We start from the raw sequence: 17,054 nt of genomic DNA, 5'->3' as shown, positions 1-17,054 counted from the left end.
CAAAGACATGCATTTGCTGGATAGGCAGTATACTGATGCTAAATTGAACTTAGGTGTGAATTAAAGTATAAATGGTTGTTTGTTGCTCAGAATTCTCCAGCTGAATATTTCCAAATGCATTATAATGGTTTTACTGTCTTTTCTTCTTCCCATAGTCCATCCTGGTAAAATGCATTCTGAGGTTAGCAACACATGTCCATCCACATAATGTAAAAGAAATCAGGACTGCAGCACCTTCTTCAATTGCTCTATGGTCCAGTTCTGAAAGGGCCAGCAACAGCACCATGGTTAGCCAGCATCTATGCAGCCCCACATGCAGCAGATTGCACTAAACTGCTTATTCTGACACCTTTATAAAAGGATCAGAATTTACTTCCTAAAGAGTTTAAGCTAGAGTTGCTCATCTGTTGGATAGGACCACCTATATTTATGTATGGTAACAAAACACCTACTTTGAGTACAAAACGTCCGTCCGTCCGTCCGTCCGTCCGTCCGTCCGTCCGTCCGTCCGTCCGTCCGTCCGTCCGTCCGTCCGTCCGTCCGTCCGTCCGTCCGTCCGTCCGTCCGTCCGTCGTCCGTCCGTCCGTCCGTCCGTCCGTCCGTCCGTCCGTCCGTCCGTCCGTCCGTCCGTCCGTCCGTCCGTCCGTCCGTCCGTCCGTCCCGTCCGTCCGTCCGTCCCAGTCCATCCGTCCAGTCCATCATCCGTCCAGTCCATCCAGTCCGTCCATCCATCCATCCATCCATCCATCCATCTTCCAAGCAATGTTCATTTGTTGCCCAGTTGTTTACAGAGATCATCCCTGATCAGTCAACACTATGTAGAAAGAAAATGTTAAACTGTACTGTACTGTATGTCTAACCTCTGTCCTCTTGCATAATGCCGTCCTTTGTTGTTGTTTGTTATTATTGGACAGTTGTATTTCCCAGTTGTTTTGTCCAAACCTTTTAACAAACATGTTACATAATGTGTTGGCCCATGATAATTACAGAGCTGGCATGAACAGCTTCCTTTAGGGATTTTGAGATCAGCAGCACATTTGCTCCTTAGAGACAACAGTCCTTCACACCTCTAATAGGACAGAGGTACCTTTCCATGGTGTTAAAAAAGTAAAAAAAAACCACAACAACAACCCAGTGTTCAATTTTGTCCTCTATCTCTAACTGGGCAGCTCACATTGTTACCTCTGAAACACTGGGTGGTCTTCTTTACTTGCCACAGGTCATCATCTTGCTTCCTTCAATTCCGTACCATTGATTCATTAATGTTGAAGTCTCTTGCAGGTGCTCTATTCCTATGTTCGACAGTATGACTGATAACTTTGAATTTTAAGTCCGCGTCGTAAGCATGTCTCTTGAAAGGTGCCATGTCAGGGTCCTTACACACATACACACACGCAAACACACACACGCACGCACACACACACACACAGAGTAATATGGTGAAGCACAGTATGTATTACTCCACAGAGATCCTGACTGCAGTAGCTGTAATGCTGCAAATGGTGCGGCTTTGTAGTTTACCACAGTCGTAATAAAACATTTTGACAGAGCGCCATGAGCGCTGTGTACCACACAAAATCGCTCCGAGGCCAGTAAATACAATCCAAATTAATCCAGATATAAAGTGCTCCAGATTATAAAGCACACTGTCGGAAAACACGGTACCTATTTCTGTCATTACTCCTTTCCAGATAAATATAGTCTTGGGATTCAACTGTGTAGCCGGAACTTTGTGAATATCAAAAGCTGATCTGATCCAGTAACCCTTTTAGTACACATTTGACTTTTTACTATCCTGACCCACTGCAACACGATGACCTCTTGGAATCATCATTTCTCAACGAAGTTCCCAGTCAGGCACATGGGCCCTGTCCATTTGTCTCATTCTCCAATGTCATCCTAATCTCTGTCACCTAATTATCATTGTTCCTGCGCTTCTCCAATGGAAAATGTGCTTCCTCCATGTTCATTTACAAAAAAGAATTCTACTGTCTCCTACTCCATCCCAGTAAGGACGAAGGCTGCAGCTGGGGACAGAGCATTGGAGATGCCCAGATGTCACACTGGAGAAGCGCCAGTTGGGGTTGCCATGTCTCTTGGTGGAGCAGGGGGATTTTTGTTCTGGTGGGTGGGTTGGGTTTTGTGCTGTCCCTGGTCACCCGGTGCTGGTACCTTTTGCTGCACAGGAGTCCTTCAGTGGCCCTTTGCTGGTCTGCTCTGTGGGTGGGATTGTGGTTGTCCTCAAGATGGTTAACCTTTCGGTCTGTTCTATCCTGTACATTCCCCTCAGACATATCTTCTAGTTAATATCAACACATAGCACCAGGTATCTATATTTACATAAATATGTATTGATGACTTGCAGACAACAGAACAAAAGTAATCATGGAACTCCGTGGAAGGCAGAAAACACCTCACAGCCACAGGAGGACATGGGTCTAAGTCAGGGGTGTCCAAACTTTTTGCAAAGACGGCCAGATTTGATAACGTGAAGATGCCTGGGGGCCAGTAGATCCTTCTGATATTTTTTTAACCAGAAAAGTTACATGCAAATGTACACTATTATAAAACAATTTTCATTGTCAAAATTCTCTTTATTTTTCAAATGGCAGTGTAACCAAATATAAGCCACTCAGGCAGACGTGAACAACTCTAAAAACACAATTCTGCGTTCAATTCATATCTGGAGAGTCAGATAACATTGAACACTGAACTGTATGGAATACCTTAAATTTCCATGAGTTTGATAAATCTAATGCAAAGTTGTCTGTTATCATTCAAGTTTAAAACAAGTAAATTTTGCTCTTGTCTTTTACAAGATCTACAAGAAAGGAGGAATTACATTTTAGTGATTTATTTATTCTGTTAGTGCCAGCGGGCCATAAATAATACATTGTAAGACTGAAGTTGCGGGCCGTATGAAATCTTACCGCGGGCCGTGATTGGCCCCCGGGCCGGACTTTGGACATGCCTGGTCTAAGTGGTTGGAGTTTTTACTGTTGTTGAAGTCATGGTCTTGTGGCGGGCACGCAGGTACCTCTCACCCAGGTGTATTATGGGTTGGGGGGGGGGAGGCATATTCCATGCTCTTATGTTTTTGTGCACTGTTAGCATTCGTTGAGTTGAGTGTTGAGGTGAATAAAGAAAATAATGAAAAAAATTGAGTCATTCTTCATCTTGCCACATTGGTGACCCCGCATTGGACATGTTCATGGCAACAGAAGACAGTGTCTCCTCTTCAGTCATGTTGACCCAGCTCCAACAGCTGGCCGGTTTTGCTGCACCAGCGAAGCTTCCCAAGATCTGTCAGAATGGTTTAAACATATAGAGGCACTTTTCCACCTGAGTGGAATCTCTGCCGACAATTTCAAGTATTATTTGATGGCTGCAGCTCTGGATCAGCAGCCCACCGGCTGCACCATGCACCTGCTATGGGCTCCACCACAGAGAAGGAAGTACGCTGCACCCCAACAGCTCCTGCTACGGAGATACAGCCCGTCTGCTGCAGAAAATGCGGATAAGCTACTTTCTCTACCTGGTTTGGGATCAGCAGTTGATCTCATGGAGGATTTGCTGTCGTTGCTGGGCTCGGATGAAGGTGGCTTCCTTTCCCCACATTTTTCTGCACCAACTCCCACCTCTGGTTCGCGCAGCCCTGGCAAAATCTCCATGCTTGGCTGTTAGTGCTTTCTGTGGTTTGGCCAAAGAAGCGGATCGAGTATGGGGACCCGGCACGGAGACCTGTGCGTCTTCCACCAGCGTTTAGGCCTCAAGGCTCGGTGCTGTGTCCCTTCATGCATGTTTGAGGTGACGGGAATTGCCAAAGCCAGCGCTCAGTAGCAGCCGTGAGCACTAGTGAGCAAAAGGAGCAGCTTTTTGTCAAGGACTTCATGTATGGTAGATTCTTCCTGGTAGACTCTGGCTCCCAGAAGGGCCTCATCCCAGTTCCCATTATAGGAGCAGATTTTCTGTGTGCTAATGATTTACTGGTAGATGTTGCTAACCGCCATCTGATTGATGCTATGTCTTTTGCTACTTTTCCATGTCAGACAGGGATCTGGGCCCTTTACACATGCTAACTTCTCAGCTTTGGGTAATGATTTTCAGCATTTGATGGCTGATTTTCCATCGCTGGCAATGCCTGTGTTCTCTGCTATGGTTGGTAAGCACGGTGTAGAACATTTCATCCCAACGACTGGTCCGCCAGTTGTTGTACATGCGCAGTGACTTGATGCCGTTAAGTTGGCTACAGTGAGAGAAGTGTTCGCCATGATAGAAAGGTTAGTTAGTTAGGCGTTCAAACAGCCCATGGGCCTCGCCTCTCCATTTGGTGCCCAAAGCGGATGGGTCTTAGTGCCCATGCAGCAACCTTCACCGCCTCAATGACGTAACTGCGCACGACCCTTATCCCATCCCGCACAGCCAGAATTTCTTGGGCCACTGCTTTTCGTCAGAAGGCGCAGTTCCCTTGCCTTCTAAAGTACAGGTGGTGCGAGACTTTCCACGTCCAGGTGTCAATAAAACCTTGCAGGAGTTTTTGTACGCGGTGAATTTCCTCAATCGTTTCCTCCGTCACGCAGCCCAACTTCTGCAGCTGCTTTATGGTGCTCTTCGGCTATGGAAGACCAACGACCAGATTGACTGGACTCCCGAACGGGCATCCATTGCTCTTACGACTGATGCATCAGATGTGACTGTGGGGACGGTGGTAGAGCAGCACATGGCCTGGTGTATGGCAACCCCCCACATTCTTTAGCCAAAAACTACAGGACAACAAGCGGAAGTACAGCGCATTCAATAGGGGGAGTTGTTGGTGCTGTACCTCGCTACACGCCATTTCCGCTTTCTGCTAGAAGGCCACTCTTTGCCACAACCAAGGTAATTGGTCTGCTCGACAGCAGCGCTACCTTGCGGCCATCTCTGATGAACATTCAACATGTGGCGGGATCCAACAATAATTTATGAGATAATATCTTCATATCTAACTCAATACAGGGCTCAATGAACAGCCGGGGAAGGGGGGTGGGGGAGTGTTATGTCATGTGGGTTTTGACATGTTCTTGTACTTCTTCCTGGATTTCTCACAAACAGTTCTTTGTCCTATTTCCCTGGTGTTGAGCTCCACATGTCCGTCAAATATCCAGATATAAAGAAACTAATAGATGTGAATTATGGTTGCAGTGTCACATTCCTCACATGAACTGGTAACTGATAATGGTTTAACCATCTTCCATAACACTTGTGAGGATCTGAGGAGCAATGATACAATTTGACAAAGAACTGTTAAGCTGGACTTTGTGTTGGTATTAAATAGTGACTTATCTTGAACATAGTCTATCGGGTTTAAAATTGCTTCATAAACAACATTTATATATTTAATCGACTAGTATGTTAGTACTGCAGCTGTTAGTACCTGTAATCTTCTCTTTTCAAGGTACCTCCTTCATGCATCATATGCAAATTATCCCAGAGTAAAGACTATAAACATCACGTTTTGAGCTACTCCAACAGTTCGGCTCGTCAGAAGTACGACTGAACAGGGAGAAGTGAGAACTGATTTAATGTTTCTGTTGCAATAGATTTGCTCTCTTGTCTCAGGTTGTCTCAGTTCAGTTCTGTATGGACCCGCACTTATTCCATAACAGGTCTGATGTTTTTGAGGATAACTGCAATGAATCATCGTCAAGATTTGGAATAACAAATGTTGTCTCTCCCTATTTGTTATGTGCCATTTTCGGGTTGTTATCAGTCATCATTGTGTGTGGAAACCTTCTTGTGATAACTGCTATTCTTTACTTCAGGCAGCTCCACAGTCCCACCCACTACCTGATCCTGTCTCTCGCTGTAGCTGACCTGCTTGTTGGTGTCTTGGTTGTGCCTTTCAGTGCAGTACTGATTGTTGAACCTTGCTTCTACCTTCAAACGTTCATCTGTCGGGTGCGAAACAGCTGCGACATGTTTCTATCTACAACGTCTATCCTGAACTTGTGTTTTATTTCAGTTGACAGATATCATGCTGTATGTCAACCTCTGAAATATAGAATGATCATAAATGTGCGCGTTACTGTGAGGATGATTGTTGTGAGCTGGACTCTTCCAGTTCTAATTGGAATTGGAGTCACAATGAATGACCTAAACCCAAAACAATCCAAAACAAGATGTCTTTTATTTCAGAACCCAAGTTTAATACTTGTGATAATAGGAACTGTTGTTTTATTCTATCTGCCAGCTGTGATAATACTCACAACCTATCTGAAGATTCTAATAGTGGCACAGAGGCAGGCACGGACCATCAAGAATGCAGCCTCTTTGAGCAGAGCACCTGGAGAGATGCTCAATAAGACACAAAGAAAAGCCACCAGGATTCTGGCCATTGTGATGGGAATTTTTTTCCTGTGCTGGACTCCTTTTTTTCTCTGTCTGACATTTAACCATTTTAACTACAACACTTTAACTGTGTCTGTGATTGAGTTTTTTAAGTGGCTTGGATGGTCAAATTCGATGCTCAATCCATTTGTCTATGCTTTCTTTTACAACTGGTTCCGCTCAGCTTTTAAAATGATCATTTCTGGGCAGATATTTCAAGGTGATTTCATGAATTCTAAACTCTTTTGACTTCTTTGATCTGCTGAAATCATTATTATATTTTGTCATTAATATGTATGTTTTAGTCCCATATGTTGTGGTAACAATGATATTTCAATGAGTGTGCAGAATGTGAATGAAGCATCTATCGCACGTGCTTATTATTGCTCTTCTCCAATCTTATTAAAAAATAAATGAATCCTGTGTATTTGTATTACTTTCACAATAAATCTACTTTGCCTTCACTTTAAACATGCTGAACAAATTCATGAAGCAATCTGAAGAACACCTTAAAGAAGGAAAAAAAATGTTTAATTCAAGCAGTAACATTTTCTTGTGCACACACGATACTTCCAGTTTAAATGTTTCTCTTGTGCAGGAGAAAGTATTGTACCCACACAAACTCTATGTTTCACTTGTAGGTCGGTATTTGGTGTCATTCTACAGTGTTGATGTATGGAAATGGCGATACATCATTTAGCTGAGACATATTTCAACCTTGGACTTGCATATAAACTCAATGTCAGCTTGTTTGACAGACGCCACTGTCATGTTTTCTGGGAAAGACTCTAATTTGGATGCACCAGCCTTGATGACTTCATAATTACTTTTACAAGCATCTGGGCAAATCTAAATCCTGAAATACTGCGGCTACATGAATTCAGTAATGCAAAGGAAGACACCGAACAGGTAAAAAAAATGTGCAATGTGCCCCCGCTTGGCCACCACCTGCTATTTCACGTCACTTGCAAGGCCCCTGGCCCGGACGGCGTGTCTCCTTCCACCCTGAGGCACTGCGCAGAGGAGCTGACTCCTGTCTTTACAGACATCTTCAACTCCTCCCTGGAGTCGTGCCAGGTGCCAGCCTGCCTCAAAACTTCAACCATTGTCCCTGTCCCCAAGAAGCCACGGATCACTGGGCTTAACGACTACAGACCTGTGGCGCTCACCTCTGTAGTCATGAAGTCCTTAGAGCGCCTGATCCTGCCACACCTCAAGTCCATCACCCTCCCTCCCCCCCCCCCCCCCCCCCCTCCTGGATCCACTGCAGTTCACCTACAGAGCTAACAGATCTGTGGACGATGCGGTCAACCTGGCCCTTCACTCCATCTTGCAGCACCTGGACTCCCCGGGAACCTACGCGAGGATCCTGTTCGTGGACTTCAGCTCTGCGTTCAACACCATCCGCCCCGCTCTGCTACAGGACAAGCTGTCCCAGCTTAGTGTGCCTGACTCCCTCTGCAGGTGGATCACTCACTTCCTGACGGATCGGAGGCAGTATGTGCGGCTGGGGAAGACTGTTTCGGACTCTATCACCATCAGCACTGGATCACCCCAGGGCTGTGTACTTTCCCCCCTGCTCTTCTCCCTGTACACAAACTGCTGCACCTCAAGCCACCAGTCTGTCAAGCTGATCAAGTTTGCGGATGACACCACCCTCATCGGGCTCATCTCCAATGGAGACGAGACTGCCTACAGGAGGGAGGTGGCTCGACTGGTGTCCTGGTGCGGACACAACAACCTGCAGCTGAACGCTCAGAAAACAGTGGAGATGATTGTGGACTTCAGGAAAGTCACAGCCCCTTTGCCCCCCCTTGCCCTCATGGACTCCCCCATCACCATCGCGGACTCCTTCTGCTTCCTGGGCACCACCATCACCCGGGACCTTAAGTGGGAGCCAACCATCAGCTCCCTCATCAAGAAGGCCCAGCAAAGGATGTTCTTCCTACGGCAGCTGAGGAAGCTCAAACTGCCTCCCAGGATGTTGGCGCAGTTTTATACGGCCATCATCGAGTCCATCCTCACCTCCTCCATCACCGTGTGGTATCCTGGTGCCACCGCCAGGGACAAACTGAGGCTGCAGCGCATCGTGCGCGCTGCCGAGAAAGTGATCGGCTGCAGGCTTCCATCTATCCAGGACCTGTATATCTCCAGGACCCGGAGGTTTGCAGGTCGGATCACGGCCGACCCTTCCCACCCTGGTCACGGACTGTTTCCCCCCCTCCCCTCAGGCAGGAGACTACGGTCCATTCGGACCAAAACCTCCCGCTACATGAACAGCTTCTTCCCCTCTGCCATCAGGCTGCTGAACACCAAGTGACTTATCACTTAAGCACCATGTACAGCAGTCAGTCGGACTCACGAACAATACATTACTCCTGCATTGACCTGCACTATTTCTTACTATTTATATATATACTGTATATATGTCTTATTTTATTTTATTTATCTTATTCTAGTGTTGTCTACTTTATGTTGAATGTCGCAGCATCACACCAAGACAAATTCCTAGCTTGTGTAATACTGTGTATTACATGAACAATGGCAATAAATCTGCTCCTGATTCTGATTATTCTGATTCATCCATAGCAGAAATGTTTCACATTACTTGGCAAACTTATCAAATACTTCTTGTAAACCAAGTGTTCTCCTACATATTCCCCGCAACTTTGACTGCAACACTGAGTCCGTGTCTCAGTCAGACTGACACTGTTATGATCCTATGTCTGACCAGTGTGTTTGGTCTGTGGTACTCTGTTTCTCCACTAGGGGCGTGGGTGACCCACCTCGGCGCTGGCTGCCTCTACACCTGCAGCTGATCAGGTTGATTAGCAGGCCTTTTAAGCAGCCAGCGCCACCTGCCCTGGGTTAGGGGGTCTGTAAAGCTGAGTGATATTCTTTTATTTTTCAAGGTGGGTGTGTGCTCATAGTTGACTATTGCTAGGTTGTGTTAATTTAACTGTCCAGGTGGGTGTTTGCCACTCACCAACGTAGCTGTAATTATTTTGGAAGACACTGTCAGGAATCGCCCAAGTCTACAATTTGCGTCACTGAAAATTGATCCAATTCTGGATTTTTACTTTTCTAAGAGTTAAATGTCCATGGGACATTTGGTTCACCGTTTAATCAACTGGTTCACCATAGTCTCGAGAAGTGACTTTTTTTGCCTGAAGAACATTGCAAAGATCAGGAAACTACTCACGCGGCATGATGCTGAAAAGTTAGTCCATGCATTTGTTACTTCCAGGCTGGACTATTGTAATTCTTTATTATCAGGGTGTCCAAACAACTCTTTAAGAAGCATCCAGGTGATCCAAAATGCTGCAGCTAGAGTTCTTACAGGTATTGACAAAAGATATCACTCTATAACTCCTGTACTTGGCTGCCCATTAAATTTAGAATAATTTTTAAAATTCTTCTTCTGACCTTCCAGGTCCTCAGAGGCCTAGCTCCATCCTACCTGGAGGAGCTAGTGACACCTTATTATCCCAATAGACCGCTCTGCTCTCTGAATGTTGGTCTATTTGTGGTCCCCAGAGTCTCTAGATGTAGAATGGGGGGCCAAGCATTTAGCTACCAGCCCCCCCTGCTGTGGAACCAGCTCCCTGTCCAGGTACGGGAGGCTGACTCCATCTCTACTTTTAAGATTAGGCTTAAAACCTACCTCTTTGAAAAAGCGTATTCTTACTAATTCTGTCGTTCCAGTTATTATCATAGACAGACAAATTATCATACTTACGGGGTCGTCTAATCACTAGGTTAACATCTTAGTTATGCTGGTATAGGCCGAGGCTGCCAGGGTCCAAAATCATGATCACCTGACAGGCCTGTCACCCCACTAGGTCATGGCTTCTTTTCTTCTCTTCTCTTCTCTTCTCTTCTCTTCTCTTCTCTGAGTGAGACGTGTGAGAGCGGAGGAGCGAGCGAGCGAGTGGAAAACCGTGCAAAAGCGCTATTTTTCCTATTCTTTCTTGTGTGCGAGTGAATGCTAGATAATATAGTTTAATTTATTGTGGTGTTTGCAAGTTTATATTAGTTTATCGAGTGTTTGTGTGGGTGTGTGAGGCGGCCGTCTGCGTGCGGCCGTCATGGCGGCCAACGCCGGTTTAACCGCCTTGAGTCGGAAGCACGGAGTCAAGGTGGGTGCGGGCTCCGTGCTTAATGTGGAGGAGGTGGCGCTGGCTGTGGGCCAAAAAATTGGCCACAGCTCAATCAAATCCGCCGCCCGCATGAATAGGGCGGTGGTGTTGTTCCTGGCCAAAGTGGAGCAGGTAAATATGTTGGTGGAGACGGGGATCACCGTGGGCGGACAGTTCGTCCAGGTAACTCCGCTAACACAGCCGGCGGCACGGATTACACTGTCCAATGTGCCGCCGTTCATCAGCGATGAGTTCCTGGTACGGGAGCTGTCTCGGCATGGGAAAGTGGTCTCTCCCATCCGCAAAATGGTGTCTGGCTGTAAGTCACCGCTGCTGAGACACGTAGTGTCTCGCCGCAGGCAGGTGCACATGATCCTCAACAATAGGGCGGAGGAATTTAATTATCGTTTCATCGTTCGGGTAGACGATTTTGATTATACCCTTTTTGCAACTTCTTCCGCCCTCAAGTGCTTTAACTGTAATGAGGAGGGTCATCTCACCAGGGCTTGTCCGAGCCGCGTGGCCTCGGACACGCAGGCGGCGGAGCCCGCCGCTACCACGCCCGTGGCGCCTCCGGCCCACGGGCGTCGGTGGCTCAGCGCGGAGGAGGGCCCCGCTGCCCCGGACGGAGCGACAGCAGAGTCGCAGATGGAGGAGAAGCGGGACGAGTGTGTGCGTGAGAGTGAGGTGAGTGGAGAGAGCGAGATTGTGGAGATGGTGGTAGAAATGAATGGTGAGAGTGGTGAATCAGGGGGGAAGGTGGATTTAACTGGGGAGGTGTGTGATCTGAGTGGTGTGATGAGTGAGGTGGTGTGTGATTCAAATGAACTGGGGGAAAATGGTGAGGTGATGGGTGAAACAGTCGAACTTGGTGAGGCAGGAGAGACTGGAGACAGGATCCAAACGGGTGAGCAGGCTACAGTGGGTCAGGTGATGGGTGGACTCGATGGGCCAGGGATAGCGGCTGGTGAACGGGGTGAAGGAGAAGTGAGCACAGGTGAGCGGGGTGAGGGAGGTGTAAGCACAGGTGAGCGGGGTGAGGGAGGAGTGAGCACAGGTGAGCGGGGTGAGGGAGGAGTGAGCACAGGGGAGTAAGGTGAGGGAGCAGTGAGCACAGGTGAGCGGGGTGAGGGAGGAGTGAGCACAGGGGAGCGTGGTGAGGAAGCAGTGAGCGCATGTGAGGGCACGAGTGGTGCGTCCGAGTGGTGGCTTGTTCCCGCAAAGCAGCGGAACAAGCGGAAAAGCGCCATGAAGGACAAGGGGGGCAAGACCGGAAGGCTGGAGGATACAGCAGTAGATACAGACACCAGCGACTGCGGGTCTATATCGGACGGCAGCGAACTGTCCGGCACAATGCCAGAGGGGCAGGAAATTGACCTGTACCCCTCAAGCTTGTTTAAAAAATTCCTTACCCAGACCAAGGGCATGAAAGGTCTTGATCTGGGAACATATTTCCCTGACAGGCTCCGTTTTATCCGGTCAGCAAGCTTTTTAATTAGAAATAAGGCAACGTCAGGCCTCACCGACCCTGAAATTTACAGGCTAAGGAAACACATGGGCAAAGCAAGAAAACAGCAAAATTGAAAAAATATCTTACCATGGTTTCTTGTACTTATTTTTTTTTTTTTTACTGCCTTTGATTTTAATCTTTTCCCTTGTCATGTACATATTCAAAATGGGAACGTTGAATGTCAACGGAGCCAGGGACGCAAGAAAACGGGCACTAGTGTTCGACACAGCAAAAAGAAAACGCATTGATGTCCTGTTCCTCCAGGAGACCCACAGCGACTCCGGCATAGAAGATGACTGAGAGAAGGAGTGGGAAGGACAGGTGCTGCTGAGCCACAACACCACCCTCAGTGGTGGAGTGGGCCTCCTTTTTTCAAGGGGCTGCACTCCATCGTCCCTGGAGGTGGAGCATGTGGTGAGGGGACGGTGTTTGATGGTGAAAGCGCGCCTCCAAAACCACTCTTTGGTTTTTATTAATATTTATGCTCCCACCAACGGTACAGAGAGGAAGAGCTTTTTAGAAAAAGTCGGCACTGTTTTAAATGGTTGTGGGGATGATTTTTTATTCCTGGGTGGAGACTTTAATTGCACCGAGTCTTTTTTAGACCGCAACCATGCAGAGCCTCATCCAGCCTCGCAACATTGTCTGAGACAGCTGGCCTATTCTCATGGCCTGGTGGATGTGTGGAGGAGGATGCACGCAGACAACAGGCAATACACTTGGTCCCGCTTGAGTGAGGGTAGGATCTCCTCGGCCAGACTTGACCGATTTTATTGTTTTAAACATCATTTTAGTGTTTTTAGGAGCTGTAGCATCACGCCAGTCGGCTTTACAGACCACTCGTTGGTTTTAGGCGAACTCGCCGTGAAGAACATCTTGCCCAAGAGTGCATACTGGCATTTTAATTCCAGCTTAGCTCAAGACAACAGTTTTAGAGATGTTTTACGGCACTTCTGGTTGGGGTTTCGAGAGAGAAAATCCGATTTTACATGCCTAAGACAGTGGTGGGACCGTGGAAAAGTAGAGATACAGCTCCTGTGCCAGTAGTATACTCTCAATGCCACGCAGGACACACGCAGGTCGATCAAAGACCTGGAGATGGAGATAGTGGAGCTAGAGGCGATTGGCAGCTCCACAGGAGATCAAGGGTGTATTGAAACCCTCCAATCCAAAAAAAATGGCCTTGGCCAGCCTGCTGGACAGTCAGGTACAGGGTGCACTGGTCAGGTCCCGGATTCAAGACTTCACTGAGATGGATGCTCCCTCTAGTTTCTTCTTTGGGCTGGAGAAAAAGCGTGGACAGAACCTAATAATCCATTCACTGCTTTCGAGCACAGGGCAGGAACTCGTGGAGCCGGGCCAGATAAGGCAGCGGGCGGTGGAGTTATTTTCCTCCCTGTATGAGAGTGAGTATCGCAGGGATGACGGCCTGTTCCATGAGTTCTGCGGGGACCTTCCTCGGGTCTCTGAGGAGGCAAACTCGCAGCTGGACAGGCCGTTGAAACGCGATGAGCTCCACGCCGCCCTGCTCAGCATGAAGGGAAGGAAGTCTCCAGGTGTCGATGGGCTCACAGTAGAGTTCTTTAAAGCCTACTGGGACATTGTGGCCCACAACATGCTGGAGGTCTTTAATGAAAGCCTGGCCTCGGGTTCCCTGCCATTGTCCTGCAGGAGAGCGGTGGTCACCCTCCTGCCAAAAAAGGGCAACCTGCGGGAGATCAAGAACTGGCGCCCTGTGTCTCTACTGTGTGTGGATTATAGGATTCTGTCCAAGACCTTGGCCTCCAGGCTCAGGGAAGCTATGGAGCAGGTCATCCACCGGGACCAGACTTACTGTGTGCCCGACAGGTCCATAGTAGATAATGTCCACCTAATTCGACATGTTTTGGAAGTCTCCAGATCATTGGATGTTGATACTGGTCTCATTTCGCTAGACCAGGAAAAGGCTTTTGACCGGGTTGAACACCAGTTCCTCTGGAAGGTGATGGAGAGGTCCGGGTTCAGCCCTGGCTTTATAGCGATGATCCGCGTCCTGTACTGTGACATTGCGAGTATGCTGAAGTTTAATGGCAGTCTGTGTGCTCCCTTCAGAGTGCGTAGAGGCGTCCGGCAGGGCTGTGCCCTCTCTGGAATGCTCTACGCTCTCTCCCTCGAACCCCTTCTCTCTAGGGTCCATGAAACGTGGATGGCCTGTTTTTACCGTCCTTTTACAGAAAAATTGTTTTATCTGCCTACGCAGATGATCTAATAGTAATGGTGCGCAGCCAGAGGGACGTAGATGTTTAATCTAATTTAACAGTTTTATTCAACCGCCTATCCGCGGCCAGGGTCAACTGGCAGAAGAGTGAGGCCCTGGCTGTTGGCAGGTGGACAAATGGTCTGCCGGTCCTTCCCCAGGACCTTGCCGGGCGGAGGGATGGCCTAAAGTACCTCGGTGTTTTTATTGGAGATGAAGAAACTGAAAAGAAAAATTGGCTCGACACGTTGGAAAAGGTAGACGGAAAAATTCAAAAATGGAAATGGCTCCTCCCCCGCATGTCATACAGAGGCAGAACTCTTGTCCTCAATAACCTGGTGGCCTCTGTGCTCTGGCACCGGCTCAGTTGCATGGAGCCACCCTCGGGGCTACTAGCACAACTGCAGACAAGAGTTCTGGCCTTCTTTTGGGACGGCATGCATTGGGTCCAGCAGGGGGTGTTGTACTTGCCCAGAGAGGAGGGAGGACAGGGCCTCATCCACCTGGCCAGCAGGACCGCCGCTTTTAGAATACAGTTTGTACAGAGGTTTTTAACAGGGCCGGCGGACCTAATGTGGAGAGATGTGGCCAGATGTGTCTTCAAACGGGTGAGTAACTTGGGGCTGGATGATGCTCCACTGGCGCGGAGGCAGTGGGTTCCCTGTTAGGCATCCGCTCTACCCAGGCAGCTGAGGGGGGGCTCCGGTTATGGAGGAACAGACTCAGCACGAGAGAGAGGCGTATTCTTGAGGACTACGGCCAGGGGACCGAAACCGACAGCGAGGACCCCTTCCCGGAGATCAGGCTGGTTGCCCACCTCGGGAATCTAGACGGTCCTCTCCTCAGACCAGCAAAGACCTTCTCCCTGGTAGCAATAGATAAGAAGACCCTATACAACGACGGTGTGAGGGTACTAAACAGGAGAGGACTGTCGAACAGGAGCACCAGCGTGTGGGCTGATCGACTGGGAGGGGATGGAGCCCGCCCCTGCTGGAGGGTCCTTTACAAGCCGCCCCTGAAGAAAAGGACCAGGGACCTCCAGTGGAGGATCCTATATGGGGCTGTCGGGTTACCAACTTACCGATATCAGCAAGAATGACGTTGTCGACCGTAAGATATCGATCCAGAGGTTATTTCGAACCTCGTGCTTTTTTAAATTTTCTGTCCATTAAAAGTCCATTCAGACGCAGAAATCTGCCCCATCTGAATGCTTGGAGGACCACAGGTAAGTCATTCTGTCACCGGTATAAATAATGGCTGGAATTTGAATTGGAACTGGACCTATAACAGTAAAAAAAAAAAAAGGCTTGATTAGAGTTGTTTAAATTTAAAATACACAACGCAAAGAAATAGTAAAAGGTTAATATGCTGCATAAACACTTGTACTAATTCCAGACAATATTAATTCAGTAATATTTCACTGAACTTGCTTTTGTAAGAGGCAGCAACGTTGCCAATGACAGGGGCAACAGAGCCCAAGGCTGTTGGCAGTTACTTATTTGCACCAGCAATTTCATCATTATCAAATTCCGTCATCTGCACCACACAGTCTGTAATGACACTTCCTTGTCTGGAAGAATGGACAGCAACAAATGTCAACAACAAGAAATGCATCTATTTTAAATCCCTCATTTGAATATTATTAAAAGTGCAATATCTACCTGAAGGCTTTCACAAAAACATTGAAAAACCCAGAGATTCCTCTGTACCCGTCTTTTAACTGTGGAAGAAAAGATGGGAAATGAGAGCAACATTATGATACAAAGAACTAAAGCTCAAAGGTCAATGTGGCCTTGAACTCACCACCAGATTGATTTTTGATTCAAGTTCTTTGTATGTCGAACTCAATGGGTTGTTCAAATCTGCTGAAAATTCTTTGTCTAGTGTGACCGACATCTCCAGATCAAATCCTGGTTGGTTTAAAGAGGACAGACACAGGTAAGGTCCTCAATGCTGCTTTTGATACAGTTGATCACAGTATCCTGTTACATAGACTGGAACATGTGATTGGGATTAAAGGGACAGCACTAGACTGGTTTAGATCATATTTATCTGATAGATACCAGTTTGCTCGTGTCCATGGTGTTCCCTCTTCATACAGTACGGAGTCCCACACGGTTCTGTACTTGGACCAATCCTTTTCACATTCTAGCTATGCTGTTATAGGCCAAGGCTGCCGGGGTCCGGAAACATGATCACCTGACAGGCCTCTGTCACCCCACTGGGTCATGGTTTCCTCTCCTCTCCTTTCCTCTCCTTTCCTCCTCCTCATCAAGCAGACTAGTTATGATGATTCCTGTGTAGTTTTTCTGCTCTCTCCCCCCCCCCTCCCCTCTCTGTTTATTTACAGGTATCGCCGCCTTTCGGAGCTGCATGATGACCTCCGGCCCCGCTGACCCATTGTATAGTGTATTTTTGTGTGTGTTTCTGTGCTCTGTGCCTCTCCTCTCCTCTCCTCTCCTCTCCTACCTATTCTATCCTCTACCTGTCCTCCCCCTTCTCCTCTCTCTCTACCCAGCCGGCCATCAGCAGGAGGGTCCCCGTACATGAGCCTGGTCCTTTTAAGATTTCTTCCTGTTAAAAGGGGAGTTTTTCCTTGCCACTGTTGCTTGTCTGGGGTTAGGCCCTGGGATTCTGGAAAGTGCCTTGAAACAATTTTGATTGTAAAAGATGCTATATAAATAAAGATTGATTTCATTTGATTTGATAATTTGTCTGTCTAGGATAGTAACTGGAACTACAGAATCAGTGACAATAAGCTTTTTCAAAGAGGTAGGTTTTAAGCCTAATCTTAAAAGTAGAG

General features: G+C 47.6%; 1 protein-coding gene across 1 annotated transcript; it reads left to right on the top strand.

Moving 5' to 3' along the window:
• Positions 1–5,485: 5,485 nt before the first annotated feature.
• On the top strand, positions 5,486–6,686 carry LOC115252993 (trace amine-associated receptor 1-like). The gene is made up of 2 exons (XM_029849759.1): positions 5,486–5,546; positions 5,802–6,686. Exon 2 carries the CDS (start codon positions 5,956–5,958, stop codon positions 6,613–6,615), a length of 660 nt encoding a protein of 219 aa, XP_029705619.1. The 5' UTR covers positions 5,486–5,546; positions 5,802–5,955; the 3' UTR covers positions 6,616–6,686.
• The last annotated feature ends 10,368 nt before the right edge of the window (positions 6,687–17,054 follow it).

Source organism: Takifugu rubripes, chromosome 16 (genome assembly GCF_901000725.2).
Source record: "Takifugu rubripes chromosome 16, fTakRub1.2, whole genome shotgun sequence".
In the NCBI taxonomy this organism is placed as follows: Eukaryota; Metazoa; Chordata; class Actinopteri; order Tetraodontiformes; family Tetraodontidae; genus Takifugu; species Takifugu rubripes.
Note: the sequence above shows the minus strand (reverse complement) of the source record. Positions and strands in the feature narration are given on the sequence as shown.